Source organism: Anopheles arabiensis, chromosome 2, assembly GCF_016920715.1.
Source record: "Anopheles arabiensis isolate DONGOLA chromosome 2, AaraD3, whole genome shotgun sequence".
NCBI lineage: Eukaryota > Metazoa > Arthropoda > Insecta > Diptera > Culicidae > Anopheles > Anopheles arabiensis.
In genome coordinates this window covers 52,631,490-52,644,316 of record NC_053517.1, presented here as the reverse complement: position 1 = coordinate 52,644,316, position 12,827 = coordinate 52,631,490, and the positions used below count along the sequence as shown (strand labels likewise).

The 12,827-nt window shown below is 47.8% G+C and overlaps 1 protein-coding gene and 1 long non-coding RNA gene across 11 annotated transcripts; one reads left to right on the top strand and one right to left on the bottom strand.

Moving 5' to 3' along the window:
• The first annotated feature begins 201 nt into the window (after window positions 1–201).
• On the top strand, window positions 202–12,796 carry LOC120902651 (glutamate dehydrogenase, mitochondrial). 10 transcript variants are annotated; one of them, XM_040311621.1, is made up of 7 exons: window positions 202–338; window positions 1,053–1,527; window positions 6,443–7,035; window positions 7,113–7,274; window positions 7,353–7,557; window positions 8,282–8,329; window positions 9,163–9,802. In XM_040311621.1, exons 2-7 carry the CDS (start codon window positions 1,095–1,097, stop codon window positions 9,432–9,434), a joined length of 1,713 nt encoding a protein of 570 aa, XP_040167555.1. In that variant the 5' UTR covers window positions 202–338; window positions 1,053–1,094; the 3' UTR covers window positions 9,435–9,802. The 10 variants fall into 10 exon arrangements, with proteins under 10 accessions (XP_040167555.1, XP_040167547.1, XP_040167570.1 ...); XM_040311613.1 differs by having other exon boundaries at window positions 203–338; window positions 1,050–1,527; XM_040311636.1 differs by lacking the exon at window positions 202–338 and adding an exon at window positions 509–657.
• Window positions 4,696–5,366, bottom strand: LOC120902698. Its single transcript, XR_005739466.1, has 3 exons — window positions 5,234–5,366; window positions 5,000–5,081; window positions 4,696–4,910 (listed from the first exon to the last, which is right to left on the bottom strand). It is a non-coding gene; the product is annotated as an uncharacterized LOC120902698 (long non-coding RNA).
• Window positions 12,797–12,827: the final 31 nt, after the last annotated feature.

Here is a 12,827-nt window from a genome sequence, read left to right as displayed (position 1 = left end):
AATGGCCATTTTTCTCCCCGGTGCGTGACGTCACTACCGAAAACCGGCAGTATCGAAAAATAGAAATCCCCTCTTTCACACACACACAGCGAGACGTCGCTCTATATGCTCTATGGCGCACGTGTGGGCGGTGTGTATGGGAAAGGATATGCGTTAGGTGTGGTGAGGTGCAAAGCAGAATCATATCAAAGCTCACGGGTCGGCACCATCATCGGGGGACATAAATTTCGAAGAAAACGCTCTCGCACGGTCAATCCGTCCCGTCGGTGCGTCGCGGGTAGTGCGAGATTTTCAGTCCATCAATCGCCAGTCACCACTGTCCACGAAACCGTTGCTGGGTGAGTATGCATGCTGTCTCTCAGGTCCACGTGTGCGTGCGTGCGTGTGTGCGTGGTAGTGTGTGTGTGAATGTGTGCGAGGCGATATGAAAAAGAAAAAAACGCGACGAGCGCAGGGAGAGTGTGTGCGCACTCTGGGCTGCGAATGCGCTTGTCAAAGCGAAACGCCACACCGCAGCAGCAGCAGCAGCAGTGCCCGGATTTCGAGCCGTGTGCTTTTCTCCGCCGTCAGCGACGTCGTATTCCATCGCCAACCGTGAAGGAAGGAACGCGGCCTGTGCGGTTCTTCGTTCTTCCGCAGTCTTTCGGGTAGCTCTGTGTGCGTGCGCGAGCGCTTTGTGTGTGGTTTTTCGTTCGGAATTTTCTATCCATTTTTCGGTGCGTAAAATATTTTTTTTTTCCCTAGCGCACCTTATTTCCAGTAAAGCGGTATTCTTGGTGTGTAATTTTAAAAAAAGTAACCACAAAAAATCACTCATTAACCCACCTGTGCGAGATGATTAATGGTGGCGTGATTCGGGTGTTCTCCTGAGTTTGTGTCTGTGTGTGTGTATGTTGGTGCTTTTAGGACATAATTTTGAGAAGTGGAACACACCGTGAGCGTGAAAAATTTTGCATCTAATTTTGTTTCCTGCCTGCTTTTTTCTTCCTTTTTCTTTTATTTTTATTTTTAACTCGCTGCACATTTTGCGGGACACGGCGGTGCAACAGCAGCAGCAGTAAGTGAACCACCCAGCAGTAAAAAAACCCCTCACCATGTATCACCTGAAGACGATCGCGAAGAATGCCACCATCAAGCAGGAGGTGGCCACGCTGGTCAAGGCCGTTGCGGCCGTCCAGCAGCCGATGGCGATGAACCAGCAGCAGCCGAAGCGCACCTACGCCGAGCACCAGATCCCGGAGCGGCTGAAGGATGTGTCGACCGCGGCCAACCCGCGCTTCTTCGACATGGTCGAGTACTTCTTCCACCGCGCCTGCCAGATCTGCGAGGACAAGCTGGTGGAGGACATGAAGGGCCGCGCCTCGATGGACGAGAAGAAGAAGAAGGTGAAGGGCATTCTGATGCTGATGCAGCCGTGCGATCACATCATCGAGATTGCCTTTCCGCTGCGACGCGATTCCGGCGACTACGAGATGATTACCGGCTACCGTGCCCAGCACTGCACCCACCGTACCCCGACCAAGGGCGGTAAGTAGTTTTGGGGTGCCCGAAAACGAAAATCGAAAACCAAACTCTGACAGCGATCCGATTATGTAACCGCGCCCGACCGAACCGACCGACACGAACCACACCACGTCGTGGCTCTAAGTGCGTTGGGTTACATTAGTTACGACGCGATGTGAACTAACAGGAAGCAAGAACTCTTGAACGCGTTGTAATGCTACCCCGTGCACTTTCGTTTCTTCCGTGCCGGGTGTGAATGGCTGCTGCTTTTCAATTACACTTTCTGCTGGTGTATCGTGTATCGCTCATAAAGTGGTGCAATGGTGGCCATGTGATGATTCATGCGTTCACGCCTACGATGGTGAAAAGAGGAAACGCGTTCAGAACGCATTTATCGTTTGGCAATGGCATGGAACCTCGAAGCGAACGAGATAATTCCGTCACATGGTGCCAGTAGTATGAGAAACTATGTGGAAAAAGGCAGTTCTCGCTACATGTGTTCCGGTGCAAGTGCAGAAAAAAATCATGGGAATTGTTTTCCAATCTTTCGTCACCACGTGATGATATCAAGCTCGCGTTGATCAAATGATGAATTCAATAAGAAAATCATCGGTTCAGGGCCTTGCTCATCTGTACAGTTGTCAAGCACGATGTGTAAGATAGAGATAAGTGTGCGCTGTAGCACCCAACCCATGTTGCGGACCGTATCTTAATGCTGCAGCGTCCATTATCAATGGCCATTTGCTTGAAAGTCGAGAAGGCCCGATTGGCTCGATTGAAGACATTGGAAACTGTTGCTTTTTTCCATTATTGTAGCATTTTCACTTCAAAAGTACATACACGTTAATGTAATTATACACTAAAAAGAGACAATTACAGACTTCTTTCTCTTCTTCTTCTTCTTCTTCTTCTTCTTCTTCTTCTTCGAATGAGTTGAAAGTGTCTATTGAACGTTTTCTATTATTGAAACCAATTGAAACAGCCAACACCTCCCATAAGCAATAAAGATTAGATTAGAAATGTGGCCCCCAGTAAGAGACACCTGCCGTTACCCGCACTCACAAACGAGTAGATGCATTGATGGTGCTGGCCGAGATCAGTTATACGCAATTGCCTTTTTACCCATGACGATCCCGTGACGATCAATCAAGCACAAGAATATCGGTTCCAATTGCTGTGGAGCTAAGCGCATGGGGGTCGCCATAGTACATTTGACTGGGTTAAAACAAAGTTTCGTTCTAAAATCACCATTACAATGCAATTCTGTGCAATGTGCTGAATGAATGAACGGAACGATGCACAACATTGCTTGTGCTCTGGTATGTTTAAAATGCAGAATGGCATGAAAATCCAGAAGGGGAGAAGGAACGGCTAACAAAGCAGTACCGCAGCAGTACAGCATGCCGCACACAGACGATAAAGCATAAAGCGCGCAAGACATACAATAAAAACACATGTACAAGATGTTGTCAAGCAAGCACGTGTTCGCTGTTCGGATCCTGTTCAGCCCTGTGTTCTTCAACTGCAATCATGGTGCATGTGCAATGCATAGAGCCGTTCAGTGGGGGATCGTGCAGTGTAACGAGTTGATGGCCGGCGCACTCGAGCCATCCCAGCCACTTGAGAAGCACATTCCATTACACACACTTTCACTTCAGCTGGAGGGGATGAAAACGAGAACGCTCCGGTATGATGTACGGTAACGGCTCGCTGTTGTCATAGCAGACACCACCCCGGGCAAGGGGTTGGGATGCATGGGGACATTCCCATCATCTCTCACTTCCAGCCGAGAAAGGGGGTGTTGTTCTAGTTGCTGAAGGGTGTCGGTGCGATACGATTATCATCTATGGGGCCGCTAATCGCATACGTACGCATTGCCAGGCGCAAGCAGTATAGCGCCCTTTTACGGTGTGCCCATCGGGGACAGCAGGGGGAGAGCAGCATTCTCCTCCCCTCAAGGTCATCGGTGTATGTCGCGCAAGTTGATAAGGAGCGAGCGTTTGGAGAAGAAGCGCGGAAGCGACAAAAGGAAACAGCGCGAGTACTACCACCTCACTAGGTGGGTACGTCTGTCCGGTTTGGTGCAAAGCAGTGCGCGATCCGATTCTAATGTCGTAACTAATTTTTATAGTGCTGCCAGGCTCAGCTGATAACGGTAGCCAGGCCAGGAAACACTGTTGCAAAAAAGCAGCAGCAGCGAAGGCGATCCCGCATAAGGCGGTCACGACGCTGGCAGGGAAAGTAAACATGTGCTTGAGTCTTGAGTACGGTTAAGGTGGTACGATGCACGTTACTCTTTTGCGTTGTGTTTTCGGGATAAGTGGCACTTATCTCATAAATCCACGTTAACGCAGGGGTTGTTCGATTTTTGTGTGTTGAACCTAATTCTGTCCCGCTTGTGTATCGCACACATAAAAACGTACGATGCCATCCCACCCCTTGGGGGTGTGTCACCGCAATGACCGCTTTGCGTCACCGCGAACGGAAAAATCGATCCACAGGCTAAAAATATTGCTGCACAATTCCTGCCGCTGGTAGGTTTATGGTAATCGCCGTTGTGGTGGCGCACAGCACTCTCCATTCAACCACCACCCATATATAATGGGGGTTCGATGGGTGTGTGTGTGTGTGGTGCATTCTGCTAATGCTTGCGATTTGTTCGCACTGGCAAACACAGCGCACTGTATAGGTTCTTGGCTGTTTATTTGCTTCTTCTACGATGATTGTGTCACTAAGTCACGAGGTCTAGTGCCGCCGGGATCGCGCCAGCGTGAGGATGTTACGTAAAACAACAAGCGTACGCGCGCGCTGCTGCTGCTCCGTGGTAGAGATCTCGTTTGTTATAATGGCTACGATGCCGCTATCTAATAAATTTGCTGTTACTAACCTACCGAAGATCGGTGGAGGAATCACGCGCAGCGTTAATGTAAAGTCGCGTGGCCATTTAGCATAGCTGAAAAACGATCTAATCGTTGTTAACTGGTCCGATTAGCGCATGCCAACTTTGATCAACACGCACGCGGCTTGATCCAAGGTTTGTTTTTGTGTCAATTTTCACATCATGAATCTGGCTACGGGATGGAATGTTGTGAACAATCGCGATTTCCTTTTTTCTGCGCTTTGCTTGCCACATTAACCCAGTGTCCCCCCTGCGCTCATGATTTTTGGCATTTACGCTCACAACGACTGGCGGCGCGCAATGGGTGACGTTTTACGCACCTGTCGCGCGTGTATGAAATGACAAGCAATTATAAATAGCCAAACAAACTAAATCTCAGCATTTCAAACCAATTCTGACTTTTCTTCGTAAATAGACCGAAGTGAAGCGCTCGATACACAGCAATATTTAACTCGGCCGATATTTTCTCGTTTTCACGGGTGCAATATATGTTGTTGTTTACCTGGGGCTACTTTCGCGTTTTACGATTAAATTAGCATACACATTAGAACTGACTGCCACCATGGGCCGCACATGTTTCCTGCTGTCGCATCTTACCTGCTCGGAATCAATGGGTTATGCAAATTTCGCTAATAAATAAACGAACACCTCCCTGTGGATGTCGTACACGTACCACCATCTGTGAAGGTTATACATATGATATCGTTAGCATGATTCTCTCTCTCTTGCCCTGGCAACAATTTCGATTTGTGGTGTGTCGTCTAAGTGATGATGATTCGATGCCACATCACCTGTGTACGCTTACCAATTTACCTATCACATTAGACTCACCTTGTGGGGTGGTGGCTACATTGTTGCGCGTGGTGCGATATTTCGCTTCGATTAGAGTCGACCGATCGATTGGATTCGTAAATAGTTTGAATTGTTGTGTATTTACACACATACCGTCGTCGGGAGCGATCGCCATTTCCTGAACGACATTGGGATCATTTCGTACCTTCACGACCGCGGTTGCTATGATGTTACATAATGGCATAACGATTTAAAGGCCTTCTTCCTGAGTTTGTTTTTGGGCTTAATCGCTTCCCAGAGCGGAATTGTTTGTCTGCGAGGGGCGTTTTTTTGTTTTTGTCGTGCCGTGCGTGGAGTGTCGGGATGAAAGATATTCTAAATTTAGCCTGCACGCGGTCTTCTAACTCGACACACCATGCTAAAGTTTCATTGCTCGCAAGAAACAGACGAATCAAGGTGCATGTGTGTATGTGTGTTATGTTTTCCGGTTGGAGCACATCACATGCGTAGCACACTGCGATCAAAACAAACCCTTCAGCGAACGTAACGTAGAAGATCGTCTGTTTCACCCGACGCCTACGTGTCAGCAGCAGGCAGAATTTTTGACCCAGCCGGTGACTAATCTTGTTATGCGCATGGCGGGTAGCATTCCCGTTCAAACATTCTAAACCGGTTGAGCGATGATGCGGTGAAGCTTAACGATCGTTCCACCGAGCCGCGGGAATACCAGTTCGATGGATGGTTCGGTCGTTGTTGCCATGTTGCTGCCCTGTTGGCTTTCGCCTGCCCCAAAGAAGAGGTTAATGCGTTTGCTTTTGATACGAGCATACACACTGACGTATGTGTGTTTGTATGTTTGTGTGTCCTTTAGCCTTTCTAGATTTGTAGTTTTATTTTGCATCCATAGAAAACAAGGCTCTGTTCCTGCGTCAATGAACGAATTAGTATGCCATGCAAAACACAAAAGCCTTGAGGAAGACCGTTGTCTAGTAGGCCTTCGCTTCCCATACCTTGTTGATAAGCGCATCGAGTTCTTCCCAAGACCAAGACGCGACTGCAAAAATGGCAACTACAACAACAAAACCCGTCCGGGTGGTTAATATTTTTGAATATCTTATCTGCTACGGTTTGAGCGGGGCCAGTTCAATGTGACCCTGAATGTGACATCTTTTTTTGAAGCTTCGTGCTTTGCTGTGTAACCCACCATCGCTGATAATCGTCCTATCTTTCTGCTTCCCCATTTGCCAGGTATTCGTTTCTCGCTGGACGTGTCGCGCGATGAAGTGAAAGCCCTGTCCGCGCTGATGACGTTCAAGTGCGCCTGTGTGGATGTACCGTTCGGTGGCGCCAAGGCCGGTGTCAAGATCGATCCCCGCAAGTACTCCGAGCATGAGCTGGAGAAGATTACCCGCCGTTTCGCGCTGGAGCTGTCCAAGAAGGGCTTCATCGGCCCGGGCATCGATGTGCCGGCCCCGGACATGGGAACGGGCGAGCGCGAGATGTCCTGGATTGCGGACACGTACGCCAAGACGATCGGCCATCTGGATATTAATGCGCACGCGTGCGTCACCGGCAAGCCGATCAACCAGGGCGGCATTCACGGCCGTGTGTCCGCCACCGGACGTGGTGTGTTCCACGGGCTGGACAACTTCATCAAGGAGGCGAACTATATGGCGCAGATCGGCACGACGCCCGGCTGGGGCGGCAAGACCTTCATCGTGCAGGGCTTCGGTAATGTCGGTCTGCACTCGTGCCGCTACCTGACCCGTGCCGGTGCCACCTGCATCGGTGTGATTGAGCACGACGGTTCGATCTTCAACCCGCAGGGTATCGACCCGAAGGTGAGTAATGCCTGCCCGACAAACCCGTCCTGCAAAATGGTACCAAAATGGCTCCGAATCCTCCGAATTCGTTGTAGGCTCTGGAAGACTACAAGAACGAGAAGGGCACGATCGTTGGCTTCCCAGGCGCGCAGCCGTATGAGGGCGAAAACCTGATGTACGAGCAGTGCGACATCTTCATCCCGGCTGCCGTCGAGAAGGTTATCACCGCTGAGAACGCTGGCAAAATTAATGCCAAGGTAACAAACACAACATAAACCCGCCGATAACGGTGTCAAAAATGTCCCTTACTAATTACGTGTTCCCAACCATCACAGATCATTGCCGAAGCTGCCAACGGTCCCACTACCCCGGCCGCGGACAAGATCCTGATCGACCGCAACATTCTCGTCATTCCGGATCTGTACATCAACGCTGGTGGTGTGACGGTATCGTTCTTCGAATGGCTCAAGAACCTGAACCACGTCTCGTACGGTCGTCTGACGTTCAAGTACGAGCGAGAGTCGAACTACCATCTGCTCGGTGAGTTTTCCAGCATTGCATGCATACAGCTGGCTTCCCGAAAATTGCACTAGCCCGCAAATGCTTGCTCGCTGTTATATGCTATTATTTCACACCACCGGCGGACAATCGCGTCCCCGCCCCGCCTGCCTACAGTGGTGTTTACATCTAGTGAGTGAACTAGACGCGCAATAATAACACAGACACCGCACGCGGACGATCATGTCCGAAGTGTCTTGCTTTAGGTTGCTTTAGGTAGTGGAAAATCAATCGGCAATCGAACCACCACCACCTCCACACCATTCCACTGAAATTGTAGACGCACTTAACAGGTATTGGCTTTGGAAGTGCAGCAGCAGCAGCTTCTCCACCGTACCAGCATCAAGCTCATTGAACCATCACCCAAACAAAACAATCTAAACGTAGCTGCATGTGCAACCGATTAATTGGCAGCACGACAGCGGTGAAGGGATGAAGGGAACAGTACCATCATCACACCGTTTCCGTCACAACGTCTGCATGTTGTGACGGCAAAATGTATGCAACATTCCACAAAATGCGCTTTATAGTGAAGCTGTTCGTTTGCGCTCCGCATGCCCCAGTTGGCGCCAGCACCTTCGCGCTTATCTTTATCAATCCGTTTTGTTTGTTGAATTGTTTTCTTTTATTTTCACATTATTTCCTTTCTTTCTTCTACTTTCTATACACTTTACTTGTACGGCCCTATTCTTCTTCTTCGGTGCAGCTTCCATTCAGCAATCGTTGGAGCGATTCGTATTTAGCGACGAAGAGAGTAAAGTATCCCTTATACAACGGTGGTCTCTCTTTGTGTGCTTGTGTACCCCGATACCGATGTGTTTTGTTGTCAATTTGGAATTTTACCTCCATTGTGTTACCCAACCAACCACACCCACCCATTGGAAGAACGTGCAAAATTCGGCATGGTTTTGTTTTTGTTTTTGTGGGTTCTTTTTGTGCCATGATGTCAACCTACGCAATTGGTTTATCCCCTAAACCTTAATGTATCCATTTTCCACCAAACACCTACTTGGTTCACAAAATTGGTATTGCCGTACACACACACAACACGTGTCCTAACAACAAAAAGCTGACTGTTCTCTACTACTCGGTTATGTCCTTGTTGCTGCCAACAACTCCCCACTCTGAGCATCGTTGAGTTTAAAACATTCTTTGTCGTTCCGGTTTCCCTCGAATCCGCTTCCCGCGTGTTGTGAATTGGTTTTTTTTTTAATGAAAAGATAGCCCCCTCTTCCTGCTACTGTTGCTACGGCACTACTGGCTTGCCCGTTTGAATGAAACTAACAGATACTTGACCCATAGAACTAACAGCGTGACGCATGGTTTGCCCTTCGTAGTGAAGTTTGAAATTAACCGTTTTTTTTACATATCTATACTTTCGTTGCGGGCCCCTCTTGCTCATGTTGGGCCCGTTGCGCTTGTTGTGCTGTTTTGTGTGTGTGGATGATGTTTTAACCACGGCTAATAACAGCAACACCAACAAACGGCCAACTGATTTGGATTTTCTATTCTCTTCTCTTGATTTCGGTTCGTTCGGCTTCCATTCTGTCTCTCCGTGTGCCGCGCACGTGGGTTGATCGCGCACAGAATCGGTTCAGCGATCACTCGAGGCACGGTTTGGCACGGTCGGAGGCAAGATCCCGATCGAAGCGTCCGAAGCCTTCAAGAAGCGCATCTCCGGTGCCTCGGAGAAGGACATCGTGCACTCCGGGCTGGACTACACGATGGAGCGTTCGGCGCGCGCCATCATGATCACCGCCATGCGCTACAACCTCGGACTGGACCTCCGCTCGGCCGCATACATCAACTCGATCGAAAAGATCTTCCAGACGTACCGTGACGCCGGTCTTGCCTTCTAAAAGCAACCAAGTGTGGAACCACACAATCAGTGCCGGCAGTTTCGTTTATGCGTGTTTCTTTTTTAAATATTGATCCTTTGAACAGTGTGTGCTCTCTATACAACTATCTCCCTATCTCTCTCCATTAGTGCTAGGTTTTCTATAACCCGTTCTCTAAGACAAGGCATTTCGGTTCGATGGTGTACTTTTACGATGTAATGTTATACTCCTGCTTGCCCCTGCGGAGTACGACTGCGGGGTAGAAATACACACTAATTTAACTATATCTCATATGTATATTGCCGATAGCGTTACGTGCTTTTATTTATTCGCTTCTCTGCCAATCGCGAACTTTGGCCGATCTTGAATAAATTTCTTACCCAGGATAATCTACAGTTTCTCGTTCATTTCGGGAAGCGTGCATTTGGATAACACATCAAACACATTTATGACACGGTTTATCTTCTATTCTCTTCTCTTTCTCTCTCTTTCTCTCTCTCTCTCTCTCTCTCTCTCTCTCTCTCTCTTTTCCCGTTATCTTACGAATTTCGTTTCGTATTCGGGGGGTGCGTGTGTGTGTGCGCGCGCGTGTGGTTTGCGTCCAACCATAAAAAAACGACTACTACTTCTACTCTACACCAACCCATCCATCCATCCATCCAGCATCCGTCCAGGAATCGCTCGAAAAGCATATGAGCGCGGAAGACAGTAAAGTATCCAAAGTTTCCCAGCTTTTACAACAAATGTTTTGCAACCCCACTGTGGTCGTTTCCCGTCACCGCAAGTTTCGTTTCACTTAGCGTGTTTATTTAGTTTTCTGGTGGCTCCTCCCGATCATCGCACCCTCTCTCTCTCTCTCTTTCTCGCTCTCTTTACTTCCTTCTTGTTTCGTTGTTGTGCTAATAAGCTAGTTTAATGCATCACACATACTTCTTAGCCTCCGGTTGCATTCGAATCAGCATCAGCACAGCAGATTGTTACTGGACTAAAGAGAGATCTTTGTGTCACACTTTTGCGGGGAGGGCATGTGCACGATCGCGATCTTCCGATTCTCTTTCTGTAACTTACCGCAACCCTATAGTTAATCTTGTCTGCTTTCTATTGTGAAGTATATTTCCAAACCTTCATGGGTGATCCTTTCTCCTCTGTGTGTTAGGTTGTTGCTTTAAGTTTCTGTTCTTGATCGCTCTTCTAGGTTCGTGTGCGTGTGTGTGTGTGTTTTTTACTTCATATTTTTATTAGGTTCTATTAATTGTTTCATTCTTTGCTACGGTTAGATATATAGGTGCAATAGTATTGAAAAATTAGTTAGAGTTTTTATCAAGCACAACCTGCCTTGTTGTTAGTTCGTGGCAATAGTCGTAATAGATAGTGATCCACTCCTTTCTAGGAAACAGAACGCGTCAATTCATTAACTTCCAAATTTAATGATCGAAACCATAATCATAACCTACACATAACTGTCAAAATTGTTCCCATCCCTGTTAGTGTTTAATCGCACGCATGTTTTTCGTTTTCATCATTGGAGTGCGACTTCTTTCATTCAAAAAAAAAAAAAAATAATAAAAATCGGGGTATATATCGTATTGTTTGATGTATTATAGTCAACCAAATGTACTAATTATCGACTTCAGCTAAACGAGAACTATGTTTTCAATGCTACAATTTCATAAAAGACTTGTGCAGGTCGGCTAGAAGTCATCTGTCCTTTGTCGTCCTTCTCGCGTTCATCAACTGGGTTCTTTTCTCATTCACCTCTCTTCCACTCGACTAATAAGGGACTGAACACTCTGATCCATCCATGTTTATCGCAATTGCACCCCATACCACCTCTAGTATACAACTTCTCACCGATCGAAACCGTCTTTATACGGCGACGATCGATAATTTGTATTGTTGGCAGTGTATCCTTTGAGCACCGGTTTAATCGTACCCATTTCCTGTTTCCTCACAGAATCCGTACAGGCCTCGCTGGAGCGTCGCTTCGGTAATGTCGGTGGCAAGATTCCGGTCACGCCCTCGGAAGCATTCCAGAAGCGCATCTCCGGTGCCTCGGAGAAGGACATCGTGCACTCCGGACTGGACTACACGATGGAGCGTTCGGCACGCGCCATCATGAAGACGGCCATGAAGTACAATCTCGGACTGGACCTTCGCTCGGCCGCTTACGTCAACTCGATCGAAAAGATCTTCCAGACGTACCGTGACGCCGGTCTCGCTTTCTAAGCCCGGACAGGGAGAAGAAAAAAACCCCGCTTACCTTACATGCCAGCGAAGACACGCATTTCGATTCAAGACACACGGAGACGAACAAAACGAGCGCGCGCCAGCCAGCACAACTGGTTCTAAGTTAATTTGCCGGTGAGGGGGGAAACACGATGCAACAGAACAGCCAGAGAGAGAGAGAGAGAGAGATAGGAGTGAAAACAGCCATCGGCGATCGTGCTTTTTCCCATTGTTAGATGTCTAAGGTTTCGTTTACCTACACCTACCTCATCGCCGTGCCGATGCGGAATGGCTGCAAGTGATGATTCCCACATTCCACGCGACATAACATTCCACGAGTACGAGTAGTATGAACAACTGTGGTGTGTTGCAATACTTTCTACACCGCGCACCGCATCTCAACACACACACACACATTCCATTTTTAACAATCTTTTTATTCGGCCAAAAGCGGTCTCTCTGCGTACGATCGGTGGTACTTGCTTGATGATTGTGTATGATGATACTGGTGGCTGTTGTGGGCAGGATTCGTTCCTCGGTTGGCACTGCACTTGTTGTTCGATAAGTTTTATTTGTATTCATGTACTTACAATTCATCCATCGTGCGGTACAGTTTAACTTCTACAAGCGACGGAATGATTACGCATTAAGTTTCATTAGCACGCTATACCTTTGAAACAAACACAAACGCACCAAGAAGAACCGAAAAACGACGCAATTCAACATTCCCACAGTAGATCACAATCGGAAATCCGTCTCAACAGCACACCAGCAGTATATTTAGTCGTGTAATCGAGATTTAAAATCCGGGAAGGGTCCCCCCCCCCACCCCATACAAACACAACTGACTGCCACAATTTGCGAAAGTACACTCGGTGTTCTCTTGCGTTAGGTACTATTTTGCAACTTTGCGCCCTTCTGCACAGTTCTAAACGTAATGCCTCACCGGACGACGGAACCATTTGGAAAAAGCGCGTATTTAAAAAAAAACTACCAATGGCATGCGCGCTCAAAAACTAAACACAGCCGCAACCGATCTTACCTAAACGATAAAGAAACTGGAGTAAGATGAAGTAAAACAAAAAAAAACAGCTGACGCGATGCAAAAGTGACCCACTCTAAATAAAGCGAAAGTAATCTAACAAAAAACAAAAGCATATCGCCCCGCATACTGCGTTACTCCTTTAC

What these genes read in the sequence shown, in the direction of transcription:
- LOC120902651 (XM_040311605.1), top strand. Translation starts at nt 1,095, where the DNA reads ATGTATCACCTGAAGACGATCGCGAAGAATGCCACCATCAAGCAGGAG. An exon ending in GTCGAACTACCATCTGCTCG is followed by an intron (nt 7,558 to 8,281) that starts GTGAGTTTTCCA and finishes TCTTCGGTGCAG; the next exon opens with CTTCCATTCAGCAATCGTTG. An exon ending in CGTATTTAGCGACGAAGAGA is followed by an intron (nt 8,330 to 11,367) that starts GTAAAGTATCCC and finishes GTTTCCTCACAG; the next exon opens with AATCCGTACAGGCCTCGCTG.